The sequence below is a fragment of the Somniosus microcephalus genome, unplaced genomic scaffold (genome assembly GCF_052327205.1).
Source record: "Somniosus microcephalus isolate GS21.2 unplaced genomic scaffold, FLI_Smic_1.0 unresolved_chr7, whole genome shotgun sequence".
NCBI lineage: Eukaryota > Metazoa > Chordata > Chondrichthyes > Squaliformes > Somniosidae > Somniosus > Somniosus microcephalus.
The window spans coordinates 3,127,325-3,144,354 of record NW_028225185.1 but is presented as its reverse complement, the minus strand read 5'-3'; the positions used below and the strand labels follow the sequence as shown (position 1 = coordinate 3,144,354).

At 54.8% G+C, this 17,030-nt stretch overlaps 1 protein-coding gene across 1 annotated transcript in view; it reads left to right on the top strand.

Moving 5' to 3' along the window:
- The window catches only part of LOC147086392 (uncharacterized), a 57,368-nt gene that overhangs the window by 32,126 nt on the left and 8,212 nt on the right, over nt 1–17,030 (top strand). The window contains exon 2 of the mRNA XM_085978241.1: nt 10,425–10,548. Coding sequence (XP_085834367.1) covers nt 10,425–10,548 — 124 coding nt within the window. The remainder of the gene's footprint in view (nt 1–10,424; nt 10,549–17,030) is intronic.

The following is a 17,030-nucleotide window of genomic DNA, read 5'->3' as shown; positions in this document are numbered from 1 at the left end:
GGAGGGGGGAGGGGAGAGTGGGGAGGGGGGAGGGGAGAGTGGGGAGGGGAGAGTGGGGAGGGGAGAGTGGGGAGGGGGGAGGGGAGAGTGGGGAGGGGGGAGGGGAGAGTGGGGAGGGGAGAGTGGGGAGGGGAGAGTGGGGAGGGGAGAGTGGGAAAGTAGAGGGGAGAAGGGGGAGGGGTAGAGGGAGATGGGGGAGAAGGGGGGAGGGAAGGGGGAGAAGGGGGGAGGGAAGGGGGAGAAGGGTGGAGGGAAGGGGGGGAGAAGGGTGGAGGGAAGGGGGGGAGAAGGGTGGAGGGAAGGGGGGGGAGAAGGGGGGAGGGAGAAGGGGGGAGGGGGGGAGGGAAGGGGGGAGGGGGAGAAGGGGGGAGGGGGAGGGAAGGGGGAGAAGGGGGGAGGGAAGGGGGAGAAGGGGGGGAGGGAAGGGGGAGAAGGAAGGGGGAGAGGGAAGGGGGAGAAGGGGGGGAGGGAGGTGGGGGAGAAGGGGGGGAGGGAGGTGGGGGAGAAGGGGAGGGGGGTGGGGGAGAAGGGGAGGGGGGTGGGGGGGGAAGGGGAGGGGGGTGGGGGGGGAAGGGGAGGGGGGTGGGGGGGGAAGGGGAGGGGGGGCAGAGAGCTGGAGTGGGAAAGTGGAGGGGCAAGGGGACTGTCCAGGTGGGACAGGATTCGGGAGCTCCGAATATAACACAGCCTGTCTTTAAATACAAGATCTTTAGCCGATGGACGGCAGAATGTAGGATATAAATGGATTGCTTAATCGCGGCTCAGGCTCCCCAGTGACCAGCGCTCCATCTCGTGACCCATTAATAAAAAGCACTCTCATTGCCCGCCCGCCATCAACAGCCCATTAACCGCTCACTGGCTTCAGTCAGCAGGATGTTGGCGGGGCAGCGGGGGGGGGGGGGGGGAGGGATGCGGGGAGCGCGGACGCGAGCTCCACTTCCTTTATCGAGATGACTAATGAGAGAATCGAGTTCAGCGTCACCCTCCCACCACACCTACCCATCATCCCTCCGAACCCGGGACAGTGACATCCCCCTCATCGCCCTGCCAGGCTTCCTGCTGCTCAGTGCAACCCGCGCTGGGCTGCTAAATCAGGAATAGGAGTGGGTTCCATCACGCTGCCCTCCCCCCGCCCCCCCAATGGTTGAATGCTAAAGCTTGAATGAGCGTCAGTGGGACAATGAGGAATGATGACTTGGGCCCTTCATGGAATCCGTACCCCAGAACGAGTCAGTGCTGAGGGGAGCGAGGAAAGGGGAATCTGTTAATAAGTCCTGACAGACATTCAAGGGTCCGACGTGACTCTGTATAAAAATGAGAACCACCTATCATGCAGGAGACAGAGGGAGACAGAAATCGACAACCAGTTGCCTTTAATGTAGTAAAACGTTCCCAAGGCGCTTCACAGGAGCGATTATCAAACAAGATTTGACGCCGAGCCACATCAGGAGATATCAGGACAGGCTTGGTCAAAGGTGGGTTTTAAGGAGCGTCTTAAAGGAGGAGAGAGAGGCGGAGAGGTTTAGGGAGGGAATTCCAGAGCTCGGGGGCCCGGGCAGCTCAAGGCCCGGCCGCCAATGGCGGAGCGATGGAAATCGAGGATGCGCAAGAGGCCAGAATTGGAGGAACGCAGAGATCTCGGGGGGGGGGGTTGTGGGCTGGAGGAGATAGGGAGGGGGGGCGAGGCCAGGGATTTGAAAACAAGGACGAGAATTTTAAAATCAGAGAGAGACGCAGAGTGAGAGAAATGGACACAGACACAAACAGTACCAAAGAGACCAAAAATCTGGTTCCATTTAATTTAATTGTGTACAATGTTTTAAAATGTACAGTCTCCATGGAAACAGGAAAGGCAATGGGAAAACATATGATCCGTGCACGGGGGGGAATCAAAAACATCTCGAGCTTCCCGACTGGACGTCAACGTCAGTGCATTAAGTGCGGACCCCCGGACACCACTCTGCTCCTGATCACCGTCCAGCGATACCCGTGCCAGGCACTGTGAGTGAACATCAGGGCAGATCAGCATCGGTGCGAAGCCCCTCATAGTCAAATAGCCGGCCAGGCCCTCGCCACCTGGGCTCACAGGTGAAGAACGGGCGCCAGGGCGAGGTGTCGGAGGGCAGTTGGCATCTACGGAACACGGAGCCACAGCGCGGCCAGCAGCAGAGCGGAGCGTCCGCCCGATCCAGGCTCCGCTCAAAACTGCTGCTGGTTTCTGGTTCTGTAAAACATCACAGGGGTAGCACAGGAGGGGGGGGGGGGGGGGGGGGAGGTGGGAGTGAATCGCACGGTGAGGGGACGAGAACTAAATTCGTCAGAGCTCCGCACTTATCCTCCCCCCATCACCTCCTATCTGGTGCAAATCTGTCCTGAAACCTTTATAAATCACTGGTTAGGCCCCAGCTGGAGGCTTGTGTCCAATTCTGGGCACCGCACTTTAGGGAGGATGTCAAGGCCTTTGGCGAGGGTGCGGAGGAGATTGACCAGAATGGAACCAGGGAGGAGGGACTTCAGTTGTGTGGAGAGACTGGAGAAGCTGGGGTTGTTCTCCTTAGAGCAGAGAAGGTTAAGAGGAGATTTGATAGAGGTGTTCAAAATGATGAAGGGTTTCGATAGAATAAATAAGGAGAAAGTGTTTCCAGAGGACACAGATTGAAGATAATCGGTAAAAGAACCAGAGGAGGAGAATATTTTTTACGCAGCGAGTTGTTGTGATCTGGAACGCGCTGCCTGGAAGGGCGGTGGAAGCAGATTCAACAGTAACTTTCAAAAGGGAATTGGGTAAATACTTGAAGAGGAAGATTTTGCAGGACTGTGGGGAAAGAGTAGGGGGGAGCGGGACTAATTGGAGAGCTCGTTCAAAGAGCCGGCACAGGCACGATGGGCCGAATGGCCTCCTGGGTCGTACGCAGCTATGAAATTTGTGACCATCCCCATGGCTCGACTCTAACACCGTGTTTGCCTCTGGCAGACCCCGTGTCGAGGTTAAGGTGCTTTCGGGGGGGGGGGGGGGGGGAGGGGGGGGGGGCAAACCGAGCGGCGCCGTGCTCAAATGAACTCGCACCTCGTTTCCTTTGACATTTCAGCTCCTTCCTCAGACCCTGGCGCCCGTCACACAGGGCTCGGCCTCCGAGGCAGATTAGCGTGCCTCAATTAAATCAGCGGTAAACAGGGCCCTGGCGCGCGCACACACGCCAGCGAGAAAACCCGCCACACGGCAACAGAAAGTAAACACGGGCGTTTTCGCCATCTACCGCGACAGCTTTTTTTTTTTTTACTTCACTCATCTTTAAATAAAGACTTCTGAACACCGGACCCAGTCTGTGCGCTCGGTCAGGGCAGTGGTGATGGGGGGGTGAGGGTGAGGGACGGAGACGGGGGGAGGGGGAGGGGGGGTACAATTAGCCTCAGTGCCCAAGGTTAGGGAGAGGAACAGTCAGGCAGCCTTCCCATTGCGGATCGCTGTCCAGTGACTCCACACGTTACAGACATTGGGTGAAGGCAGGATAAGGTGCGGCTGTGAGACTCGCCATCGAGCCACACACAAGCGATGTACATTCACCCCTCAACCTTCGAAACTCAAGGAAATACAAGCCAAGTTTCTGTAACCTGTCCTCCTAATGTTACGTCCCCCCGCAGCAATCAGCACCTTCAGGTAAAGAGGAGTAAATTCACATCGAATTTCATTTGCCATTTATGCCTTCCTGTGCTTTAATGCAGGCTCCAAATTAGCAGCGATCCCTCCCCAACTTAGTAGCATCTGCAAGAACCATATCTCCAATTCCCGAGTCCAAATCATTCCTGTACACGGTGAACAACAGCGGTCCCAGCACCGGTCCTGGGGGAGGGGAACCCACTTCCCTCTATTTGCCAGTCAGAGAATCTTCCCTCAACTCCTACCCTCCGTTTTTGTAGCCATCTCTCAACCCATTCCGCTCCCCGCATGGCCCGACCTTCATCACAAGCCTCTCATGTGGCACCTTATCAAAGGCCTTCTGAAAGTCCATGTACACCACATCCGCCGCGCTGCCCTTGGCTACTCTTTGCTGAATTCTTGGAAGAAGCAACAAAGTTGGTTAAACACACCTGTCCTTTTGAGAAATCCATGGCATTATATTCTCTGCCCCGAGATGTTAATTACCAGATATTTTAGCCAATATTGCGACAATCCTCTCGCCGCTGACGTTAAGCTACAGCTCCCTGGATTAAACCCAGGGGCAGCGCGCGGACAGAGGGGAAGCGTGAGTGGAGCGTGCTGCGAGTGCGAATTACCTGCCGAGTCTGGTGGCCGCGAGGGAGCGCCGGGACTCCTTGGGCCTACCCCGTGTACGGTAGTGCGGCGGTTATGTTACCGGAGTAACAATCCAGAGACCGCGAGTTCAAATCCCACCCCAGCAGTTTGAATTCAGTTTTTTTTTTAAATCTGGAAATAAAAAGCTGGGATCAGTAAAGGCGAAGCTGTCGGAGCACCGTAAAAAAAAAACTGGTTCACAACAACAACTATATAACTTTATGTAGGTCCTTTAACATAGTAAAATGTCCCAAGGCGCTTCACAGGAGCGTTAATCAGACAAAGTTTGACACCGAGCCACATAAGGAGATATCGGACAGCTTGGTCACAGAGGGAGGTTTTAAAGGAGGGAGAGGTTTAAAGGAGGGAATTCCAGAGCTCAGGGCCCAGGCGGCTGAAGGCACGGCCGCCAATGGTGGAGCGATGGAAATCGGGGGATGCGCAAAAGGCCAGAATTGGAGGTTACAGAGATGGGGAGGGGGTCCTCTAGGGAAGGAAACCTGCCATCCATACTTGGCATGGCTTTTATTGTGGCTCCCGTCCTACACTGCCCCCTGAAGTGGCCCAGCAAGCCTCTCCGTTGTACGCGACTAGGGAAAAGGCAATCAACCTCAGGTCTTCCAGTGATGCCCACATCTCAAGAATAAGCTCCCGGTCTGCAGCAATGCACCATTGACGTGGCCACCAGGAGGCAAACGAGAGTACCTCGGCTAGACTATTCCACAGGATCCTCTCCCCTTCCCTCCCTCTAATGATGGGTAAGGTTAAGATTAGCAAACTCACCATGAAGGGAATCTCGAGCTCAGGTCCCTCCGCGCCGCCATCCAGCTGTGACGTACCCTGCCTTCCGACAAGGATCGCATCCTATACCGTCCTTTCAACAGTGTAAAGATTGTCCGCCTATCGGACACCTCGCTGGGTCCAACACCCTCCTAGCTTAAACACGAGGAGGGGAACTGTGCTGGGATTGACCAAAACTCTACTGGGAATCAATGCTTGGTCATGCCATAACTACTTGGAAACAGTGCTGGGGCTGGCCTTAACTCTACTGGGAAACAGTGCTGGGACTGGCCTTAACTCTACTGGGAAATAGTGCTGGGACTGGCCTCAACTCTACTGGGAAAGTGCTGGGGCCGGCCTTAACTCTACTGGGAAACAGTGCTGGGACCAGCCAAAACTCTACTGGGAAACAGTGCTGGGACCGGCTAAAACTCTACTGGAAAACAGTGCTGGGACTGGCCATAACGCTACTGGGAAACAGTGCTGGGACTGGCCATAACTCTACTGGGAAACAGTGCTGGGACTGGCCATAACTCTACTGGGACTGGCCATAACTCTACTGGGGAACAGTGCTTGGTTATGCCAAAGCTCTACTGGGAAACAGTGCTGGAACAGGCAGACACTCTACTGGGGAAGGCCAAAACTCTACTGGGAAACAGTGCTGGGATCGGCCAAAACTCTACTGGGAAACAGAGCTGGGATGGCATTCAGCTCCCCAGCTGGCTCTGCAGCCTGAGCTTTGGGCTAAATGTCCTTCCAACAGTCCAAAGCTGCACATTCTGTTCAGGGCACGTCACGTAGTGGTCTCCCCCCCGCCCTTCACACCCCTCTCCTCAGTTCTCGGTTTCGAGAGTAATGAAGGCGATTTAACGGCAGCAGCGAGAAGGCACGCAAGGCTTGGGTGGGTCCTCAAAACAGAGTCAGGGACTCCGTTCCCTCAATCTCCCGACCCCTTCGACAACTGGCAGAACTGCCGAGTCAACAACCCCTCTAGCTCAGTCCGAGCTCGTCGGCGCCTGATTCATCAATGGCCTTCCCCATTGGCTTAGCCCCAAAGAAATAATTCTTGCTGCCCGGATTAATACTAAATACGCAAAATAAACGAGCATGGAAGTGCGTTCAAACCGGAAGCATGGGAGTAACCAACATGCAGAGTTGCTCCCTGTTTATTAACCGGGAATGAAGAGTGTGAAAAAAATTCCGAACAAAAAATATACACTAAAAACCCATGATGCGGCTGTCAATCATTTGGCACGACCTGTAACCTCAGCAGCAATCGCAGCCTCCGATTGGCTAACCAGCACGACTGCCGCGATTGGCTGTGTGTGAAAGTTTGGATTTTTTTTTTTTAAACATATGAAGCGGGGAGACGTCTGATGGAAGGAGAGCGTGCGCGCGCGCCCCGCTGGACCCGCCTCCCCGTCAGTTGCGCTGGAAGGCGCTCTGGGCTGCGGCCCCAGCTGCGTTTGAGGCTGCGTTCTGCACGGCCTGGTTCGACATGACCCCGGCCGCCAGCTCCTCCTGCGCCTTCTGGAAACTGGCACCGGTCCTCCGGTACAAGGAGTGGATCTGTGACAAAGAAAGGAGACCCGTTAGCATGAGGCGCGCACTCCCTGCCAGTGCTGCCCTGTTTACATAGAAGATGGGAGCAGGGCCTTTTAGAATTATTATTTACTGTGGCCATGTTTGATTTAAACCCTTGATTTCTCTGACTGCCACTTTTGCTTTTCTCCTTCCTGTCTTTTGCTTCTATCCTTGCTTCCCTTTCCTCTGTCTCCCTGCACAGGTTCCCAACCCCCTGCCATTTTAGTTTAAACCCTCCCCAACAGCACCAGCAAACACTCCCCCTAGGACATCGGTTCCGGTCCTGCCCAGGTGCAAACCGTCCAGTTTGTACTGGTCCCACCTCCCCCCGAAGCGGTTCCAATGTCCCAGGAATATTTCTTGAGGCTAAAGGGATCAAGGGATATGGGGAGAAAGCAGGGACAGGGTACTGAATTTGGATGATGATCTTCTATGAGGCACGCACTCCCTGCAAGTGCTGCCCTGTCTACACAGAAACATAGAAGATAGGAGCGGGAGTAGGCCATTCGGCCCCTCGAGCCTGCTCCGCCATTCAATGAGATCATGGCTGATCATCCAAATTCAGTACCCTGTCCCTGCTTTCTCCCCATATCCCTTGATCCCTTTAGCCTTAAGAAATATATCTAACTCCTTCTTGAATATATTTAATGAATTGGCCTCAACTGCCTTCTGTGGTAGAGAATTCCACAGGTTCACCACTCTCTGGGTGAAGAAATTCCTCCTCATCTCTGTCCTAAATGGCTTTCCCCTTATCCTTAGACTGTGACCCCTGGTACTGGACTCCCCCGACCATCGGGAACAGCCTTCCTGCATCTAGTCTGTCTAGTCCTGTTAGAATTTTATAAGTTTCAATGAGATCCCCTCTCATTCTTCTAAACTCCAGCGAGTATAAGCCCAATCAACCCAATCTCTCCTCATACGTCATTCCTGCCATCCCAGGTATCAGCCTGGTGAATAAATCTGTGACATGTGCCGACCAATGTCGACAGACCCTGACTTGAGGAACAAATTATAATTACGTACACATTTACCGTTATTTTATCCGGTTACCGCAGTACAGAGCTCTGGTGAGACCCCATCTGGAGTACTGCATTCAGGCAAACGGTATGCTGGCCTTCATTACAAAAGGATTTGAGTACAGGAGTAAAGAAGTCTTACTCCAATTATATAGGGTCCTGTGAGACCACACCTGGAGTACTGTGAACAATTGTGGTCTCCTTACCTAAGGAAGGATATACTTGCCATAGAGGGAGTGCAACGAAGGTTCACGAGATTGATTCCTGGGATGGCGGGACTGTCGTATGAGAAGAGATTGAGTAAACTAGGCCTGTATTCTCCTGAATTCAGAAGAATGAGAGGGGGATCTCATTGAAGCATACAAAATTATTACAGGGCTTGCTAGGGTGGATGCTGGGAGAATGTTTCCCTTGGCTGGGGAGTCTAGAACCAGGGGCCACAGCCTCAGGATAAAGGGTCGGCCATTCAGGACTGAGAGGAGAAGGAATTTCTTCACACAGAGGGTGGTGAATCTTTGGAATTCTCTACCCCAGAGGGCTGTGGAGGCTCAGTCATTGGGTATATTCAAAACAGAAGTCGATAGATTTCTGACTAGTAAAGGCATCAAGGGATATGGCGATAGGGCCGGTGAATGGAGTTGAGGCAGAAGATCAGCCATGATCTCATTGAATGGCGGAGCAGGCTCGAGGGGCCGAATGGCCGACTCCTGCTCCTATTCCTTATGTTCTTAGTTCTTGAACTAAGGGTCACAGTTTCAGGATAAGGGGTCGGCCATTGAGGATTGAGATGAGGAGGAATTTCTTCACTCAGAGGGCGGTGAATCTTTGGAATTCTCTGCCCCAGAGGGCTGTGGAGGCTCAGTCGTTGAGTATATTCAAGGCTGAGATCGATAGATTTTTGGACTCTTGGGGAATCGAGGGATATGGGGATAGTGCAGGAAAGTGGAGTTGAGGTCGAAGATCAGCCATGATCTTATTGAATGGCGGAGCAGGCTCGAGGGGCCGAATGGGCCACTCCTGCTCCTGATTCTTGTGTTCTGGGCCCCGCACCTCGGGAAGGATATATTGTCCTCAGAGGGGGAGCAGCACAGATTCACCAGAATGATACCGGGGCTAAAAGGGTTAAACTCCGAGGACAGGTCGCACAGACTGGGCTTGTATTCCCTCGAGTTTAGAAGATTAAGGGGTGATCTAATCGAGGTGTTTAAGATGATTAAAGGATTCGATGGGGTAGAGAGAGAGAGAAACTATTTCCTCTGGTGGGGGGAGTCCAGAACAAGGGGGGCGTCACCTTAAAATTAGAGCGAGGCTGTTCAGTGGTGATGTCAGGAAGCACTTCTTCACACAAAGGGTGGTGGAAATCTGGACCTCTCCCCCCCAAAAGGCTGTCGAGGCTGGGGGGTCGATTGAAAATTTCAAAACTGAGACTGATTGAATTTTTAGGCAAGGGTATTAAGGGTTATGGAACCAAGGCGGGTAGAGGGAGTTAAGATACAGATCAGCCACAATCTCACTGAATGGCGGAACAGGCTCGAGGGGGCGAATGGCCTCCTCCTGTTCCTGTAACAGGCTCGAGGGGGCCGAATGGCCTCCTCCTGTTCCTAATGAAACAGGCTCGAGGGGCTGAACGGCCTCCTCCTGTTCCTGTGTAACAGGCTCGAGGGGGCTGAATGGCCTCCTCCTGTTCCTAATGAAACAGGCTCGAGGGGCTGAACGGCCTCCTCCTGTTCCTGTGTAACAGGCTCGAGGGGGCTGGATGGCGTCCTCCTGTTCCTGTGTAACAGGCTCGAGGGGCTGAATGGGCCTCCTCCTGTTCCTGTGTAACAGGCTCGAGGGGGCTGAATGGGCCTCCTCCTGTTCCTGTAACAGGCTCGAGGGGGCCGAATGGCCTCCTCCTGTTCCTGTGTAACAGGCTCGAGGGGGCTGGATGGCCTCCTCCTGTTCCTGTGTAACAGGCTCGAGGGGCTGAATGGGCCTCCTCCTGTTCCTGTGTAACAGGCTCGAGGGGGCTGAATGGGCCTCCTCCTGTTCCTGTGTAACAAGCTCGAGGGGGCTGAATGGACCTCCTCCTGTTCCTGTGTAACAGGCTCGAGGGGGCCGAATGGGCCTCCTCCTGTTCCTGTGTAACAGGCTCGAGGGGGCCGAATGGCCTCCTCCTGTCCCTGTGTAACAGTACCACGAACAGACTGCCAGGTGACACTGCTGTCCTCACAGAACCCGGTGTCTCAGTGGCGCTGCCGGCAGGTGGCAAACGGCGCTGCCCCTGTAACCTGCGGAGAGAGTGGAGGGGCTCCTCGGGGGAACCCTTAACTCACCCGCTTGAGCATCACGATCCCCATCACTGCGGAGGCCGTGAACAAAGCCGAGACCACCAGCATGATGACAGCCACGGCTACGTTGCTCTTCAGTGCAGACAGCGATGAAATCCAGCCACTGCAAGGAAAAACAAAAACTATTTTTTTATTATTCGTTCGCTGGCAAGGCCAGCATTTATTGCCCATCCCTAGTCGCGCGCGACAGACTACCCCCATCCCCCAGGCACCGCGCCAAGTGACATGAATCAGTCATTCATGAAAGAAAGACTAATGAAATAATACTGAGTGGCATGCGGGTGGCGCTGTCCAGGGAGAGTATAAATACTCGGGCACGGGCCCAGCTTGCGCAGGACATTCTTGAACAGGAACTAGTGAAGGGCACAACTAGACCTCCATGTTGTAAAACAGTTGATTAAAGCTTTGTTTAACGCTTAGACCAAGTGCCTATTCGTTTTATTACGTCACCAAGTGTTCGTGTTATTGGCTGCGCAGAGCAACACCACGTGTCCCGGCCGGAGCGCAGACGACTGGGCAAGTCCCCCGTCAATCACTGCTCTGAGTGAACGGGATTTGACTCACACAGCATTGGTGTTCTGCGACTCCCCTCCACTCTCGGCATTCCGCTGGGGAAATAATCCAGCTTTTATCGGGAGGTGTCGCTGCAGTTTCGGTCACCAGTTCCGCTGGCTGCAGCTCGTCGAGACTTGAGTTTAAATTAGACCCGTAGAGAGAGAGAAAGAGAGCTAACGTTTCAGGTCATCCAGCTGAAACGTTAACTCTGTTTCTCTCACTCCACGGATGCTGCCTGACCTGCTGAGTGTTTCCAGCATTTTCAGTTTTTATTCCCACTTAAAGACGACTCTGTTCGTGGTTAAACAGACTCAGGCTCCGATGATCTCAACCAGGGAAGCAGTTAGCCTCAGCACCCCTGGGTTAGAGAGAGGGGAAATCAGCCAGGGTTCCTGCTCCTGATCACTGTCCAGTGACCCCTGGGTTAGAGAGAGGGGAAATCAGCCAGGGTTCCTGCTCCTGATCACTGTCCAGTGACCCCTGGGTTAGAGAGAGGGAAATCAGCCAGGGTTCCTGCTCCTGATCACTGTCCAGTGACCCCTGGGTGAGAGAGAGAGGAAATCAGCCAGGGTTCCTGCTCCTGATCACTGCCCAGTGACCCCTGGGTTAGAGAGAGGGGAAATAAGCCAGGGTTCCTGCTCATGATCACTGCCCAGTGACCCCTGGGTTAGAGAGAGGGGAAATCAGCCAGGGTTCCTGCTCCTGATCACTGTCCAGTGACCCCTGGGTTAGAGAGAAGGGAAATCAGCCAGGGTTCCTGCTCCTGATCACTGTCCAGTGACCCCTGGTTTAGAGAGAGGGGAAATCAGCCAGGGTTCCTGCTCCTGATCACTGTCCAGTGACCCCTGGTTTAGAGAGAGGGGAAATCAGCTAGGGTTCGTGCTCCTGATCACTGTCCAGTGACCCCTGGGTTAGAGAGAGAGGGGAAATCAGCCAGGGTTCCTGCTGCTGATCACTGTCCAGTGACCCCTGGGTTAGAGAGAGGGGAAATCAGTCAGGGTTCTTGCTCCTGATCACTGTCCAGTGACCCCTGGGTTAGAGAGAGTGGAAATCAGCCAGGGTTCCTGCTCCTGATCACTGCCCAGTGACCCCTGGGTTAGAGAGAGGTGGAAATCAGCCAGGGTTCCTGCTCCTGATCACTGCCCAGTGACCCCTGGGTTAGAGAGAGGGGAAATCAGCCAGGGTTCCTGCACCTGATCACTGCCCAGTGACCTCTGGGTTAGAGAGAGGGGAAATCAGCCAGGGTTCCTGCTCCTGATCACTGCCCAGTGACCCCCTGGGTTAGAGAGAGGGGAAATCAGCCAGGGTTCCTGCTCCTGATCACTGTCCAGTGACCCCTGGGTTAGAGAGAGGGGAAATCAGCCAGGGTTCCTGCTCCTGATCACTGTCCAGTGACCCTTGGGTTAGAGAGAGGGGAAATCAGCTAGGGTTCGTGCTCCTGATCACTGTCCAGTGACCCCTGGGTTAGAGAGAGGGGAAATCAGTCAGGGTTCTTGCTCCTGATCACTGTCCAGTGACCCCTGGGTTAGAGAGAGGGGAAATCAGCCAGGGTTCCTGCTCCTGATCACTGTCCAGTGACCCCTGGGTTAGAGAGAGTGGAAATCAGCCAGGGTTCCTGCTCCTGATCACTGCCCAGTGACCCCTGGGTTAGAGAGAGGGGAAATCAGCCAGGGTTCCTGCTCCTGATCACTGTCCAGTGACCCTTGGGTTAGAGAGAGGGGAAATCAGCCAGGGTTCCTGCTCCTGATCACTGCCCAGTGACCCCTGGGTTAGAGAGAGGGGAAATCAGCCAGGGTTCCTGCTCCTGATCACTGTCTAGTGACCCCTGGGTTAGAGAGAGGGAAATCAGCCAGGGTTCCTGCTCCTGATCACTGTCCAGTGACCCTTGGGTTAGAGAGAGGGGAAATCAGCCAAGGTTCCTGCTCCTGATCACTGCCCAGTGACCCCTAGGTTAGAGAGAGGAGGAAATCAGCCAGGGTTCCTGCTCCTGATCACTGTCCAGTGATCATTGGGTCAGAGCAGACTTAGCCACTTGGGTACGGGACTGGAAGGTGACCAGTGCCTAAGGAGCTCCAGTGATCTTCAGGAGGGGGGAGGGTGGGGACTGCCCGAAGGTCGGATATGCAGCCACGCGGTCTCGGAGCCGTGGACAGGAAGCAGCCACTTACCAGAATCCCCAGCCTGGAATCCCCACCGACTCCAAGACGAAGAGTACGTCCTGGACTAAGAATACGAAGAAGAAGGAGAAGAAATTGTAGGAGCTGTCGTTCCTGAACGGGGAAGGGAGAAAGGAAAGACAAACAGAGGGAGAGAAATTAAATCGACAACACGCGGAGAGCAAAATACATCTCGGGAGCCTGGCGCTGCCCGGCTGCAGTACCCAGCACCTGGCACAGGGGGGGGGGCGTATGTGAGCGACCGAGAGGGCAACTCCTGCCCTACAGCTCCCACTAAATGGGAGTGGGGCGGGGTGGGGGGGGCACAGCCCACAGGCAAAGTAGCATTGCCTAAATGTGTCAGTATTTACTGGGGGTCCCCGGGAGTGTGTCAGTATTTACAGGGGGTCCCCGGGAGTGGGTCAGTATTTACATGGGGTCCCCGGGGAGTGTGTCAGTATTTACAGGGGGTCCCCGGGGAGTGTGTCAGTATTTACAGGGGGATCCCCGGGAGTGGGTCAGTATTTACAGGGATCCCCGGGAGTGGGTCAGTATTTACAGGGGGTCTCCGGGAGTGTGTCAGTATTTACAGGGGGGCCCCGGGAGTGTGTCAGTATTTACAGGGGGTCCCCGGGGAGTGGGTCAGTATTTACAGGGGGTCCCCGGGAGTGTGTCAGTATTTACAGGGGGTCCCCGGGGAGTGGGTCAGTATTTACAGGGGGTCCCCGGGAGTGTGTCAGTATTTACAGGGGGGCCCCGGGAGTGTGTCAGTATTTACAGGGGGTCCCCGGGAGTGGGTCAGTATTTACAGGGGGTCACCGGGAGTGTGTCAGTATTTACAGGGGGGGCCCCGGGAGTGGGTCAGTATTTACAGGGGGTCCCCGGGAGTGTGTCGGTATTTACAGGGGGTCCCCGGGAGTGTGTCGGTATTTACAGGGGGTCCCCGGGAGTGGGTCAGTATTTACAGGGGGTCCCCGGGAGTGTGTCAGTATTTACAGGGGGTCCCCGGGAGTGTGTCAGTATTTACAGGGGGTCCCCGGGAGTGGGTCAGTATTTACAGGGGGTCCCCGGGAGTGGGTCAGTATTTACAGGGGGTCTCCGGGAGTGTGTCGGTATTTACAGGGGGTCCCCGGGAGTGTGTCAGTATTTACAGGGGGTCCCCGGGAGTGGGTCAGTATTTACAGGGATCCCCGGGAGTGTGTCAGTATTTACAGGGGGTCCCCGGGAGTGTGTCAGTATTTACAGGGGGGTCCCGGGAGTGGGTCAGTATTTACAGGGGGGCCCCGGGAGTGGGTCAGTATTTACAGGGGGTCCCCGGGAGTGTGTCGGTATTTACAGGGGGTCCCCGGGAGTGGGTCAGTATTTACAGGGATCCCCGGGAGTGTGTCAGTATTTACAGGGGGTCCCCGGGAGTGTGTCAGTATTTACAGGGGGTCCCTGGGAGTGTGTCAGTATTTACAGGGGGGTCTCCGGGAGTGTGTCAGTATTTACAGGGGGTCCCCGGGAGTGTGTCAGTATTTACAGGGGGGCCCCGGGAGTGTGTCAGTATTTACAGGGGGTCCCCGGGGAGTGGGTCAGTATTTACAGGGGGTCCCCGGGAGTGTGTCAGTATTTACAGGGGGTCCCCGGGGAGTGGGTCAGTATTTACAGGGGGTCCCCGGGAGTGCGTCAGTATTTACAGGGATCCCCGGGAGTGGGTCAGTATTTACAGGGGGTCCCCGGGAGTGCGTCAGTATTTACAGGGGGTCCCCGGGAGTGTGTCAGTATTTACAGGGATCCCCGGGAGTGTGTCAGTATTTACAGGGGGTCCCCGGGAGTGTGTCAGTATTTACAGGGGGGTCTCGGGAGTGTGTCAGTATTTACAGGGGGTCCCCGGGAGTGGGTCAGTATTTACAGGGGGTCCCCGGGAGTGGGTTGGTATTTACAGGGGGTCCCCGGGAGTGTGTCGGTATTTACAGGGGGTCCCCGGGAGTGGGTCAGTATTTACAGGGGGTCCCCGGGAGTGTGTCAGTATTTACAGGGGGTCCCCGGGAGTGTGTCAGTATTTACAGGGGTCCCCGGGAGTGTGTCACTATTTACAGGGGGTCCCCGGGAGTGGGTCAGTATTTACAGGGGGGCCCCGGGAGTGGGTCAGTATTTACAGGGGTCCCCGGGAGTGTGTCACTATTTACAGGGGGTCCCCGGGAGTGGGTCAGTATTTACAGTGGGTCCCCAGGAGTGTGTCAGTATTTACAGGGGTCCCCGGGAGTGTGTCACTATTTACAGGGGGTCCCCGGGAGTGGGTCAGTATTTACAGGGGGGCCCCGGGAGTGGGTCAGTATTTACAGGGGGGTCCCCGGGAATGTGTCGGTATTTACAGGGGGTCCCCGGGAGTGGGTCAGTATTTACAGGGGGTCTCCGGGAGTGTGTCAGTATTTACAGGGGGACCCCGGGAGTGTGTCAGTATTTACAGGGGGTCCCCGGGAGTGTGTCAGTATTTACAGGGGGTCCCCGGGAGTGTGTCAGTATTTACAGGGGGACCCCGGGAGTGTGTCAGTATTTACAGGGGGTCCCCGGGAGTGTGTCAGTATTTACAGGGGGTCCCCGGGAGTGTGTCAGTATTTACAGGTGGTCCCGGGAGTGGGTCAGTATTTACAGGGGGTCCCCGGGAGTGTGTCAGTATTTACAGGGGGTCCCCGGGAGTGTGTCAGTATTTACAGGGATCCCCGGGAGTGGGTCAGTATTTACAGGGGGTCTCCGGGAGTGTGTCAGTATTTACAGGGGGGCCCCGGGAGTGGGTCAGTATTTACAGGGGGTCCCCGGGAGTGTGTCGGTATTTACAGGGGGTCCCCGGGAGTGTGTCAGTATTTACAGGGGGGCCCCGGGAGTGTGTCAGTATTTACAGGGGGTCCCCGGGAGTGTGTCAGTATTTCCAGGGGGTCCCCGGGAGTGGGTCAGTATTTACAGGGGGGTCTCCGGGAGTGTGTCAGTATTTACAGGGGGTCCCCGGGAGTGTGTCAGTATTTACAGGGGGTCCCCGGGAGTGTGTCAGTATTTACAGGGGGTCCCCGGGAGTGTGTCAGTATTTACAGGGGGTCTCCAGGAGTGTGCCAGTATTTACAGGGGGTCCCCGGGGAGTGGGCCTGTATTTACAGGGTGTCCCCGGGAGTGTGTCAGTCTTTACAGGGGGTCCCCGGGAGTGGGCCAGTATTTACAGGGGGTCCCCGGGGAGTGGGCCAGTATTTACAGGGGGTCCCCGGGGAGTGGGTCAGTATTGACGTTCTGTAGAATGGCCTCGCATTCTAAGAACATAAGAAATAGGAGCAGGAGTAGGCCAATCGGCCCCTCGAGCCTGCTCCGCCATTCGATAAGATCATGGCTGATCTGATCCTAACCGCCAATCCACACAGAACCATCTCCTGAATCTAACAGAATTAGACACACGAAATAGGAGCAGGATCAGGCTACACGGCCCCTGGGCCCACTCCGCTACCCACAGGGCCATGACCGATCCGAACCTAGACTCATGTCCAAATTCCTGCCCGCTCCCCGTAACCCTTAATTCCCTTTACTTCTCGGAAACTGTCTATTTCTGTTTTAAATTTATGTAATGATGTAGCTTCTACAGCTTTTTGGGGCAGCATATTCCATGGACCTACCACCCTCTGAGTGAAGTAGTTCCTCCTCATCTCAGTTTTGAAAGAGCAGCCCCTTATTCTAAGACTATGCCCCCTAGTTCTAGTTTCACCCATCATCGGGAACATCTTCCCCGCATCCACCCGATCCAACCCCTTCACAATCTTATATGTTTCAATAAGATCGCCTCTCATTCTTCTGAACTCCAATGAGTAGAGTCCCAATCTACTCAACCTCTCCTCATATGTCCATCCCCTCATCCCCGGGATTAACCGAGTGAACCTTCTTTGTACTGACTCGAGAGCAAGTATGTCCTTTCTTAAGTATGGACACCAAAACTGTACGCAGTATTCCAGGTGCGGTCTCACCAATACCTTGTACAACTGAAGCAATACCTCCCTATTTTTATATTCTATCCCCCTAGCAATGAAAGCCAACATTCCATTGGCCTTCTTAATCACTTGCTGCACCTGCATACTAACCTTTTGAGTTTCGTGCACCAGGACCCCCAGATCCCTTTGTACTTCAGTACTTTCCAGTTTCTTGCCATTAAGATAATAACTTGCTCTACGATTTTTCCTGCCAAAGTGCATAACCTCACATTTTCCAGTATTGTATTCCATCTGCCAAATCTCTGCCCATTTACTTAGCCTGTCGATGTCCCCTTGCAGGTTTTTTATGTCCTCCTCACTCACTACTT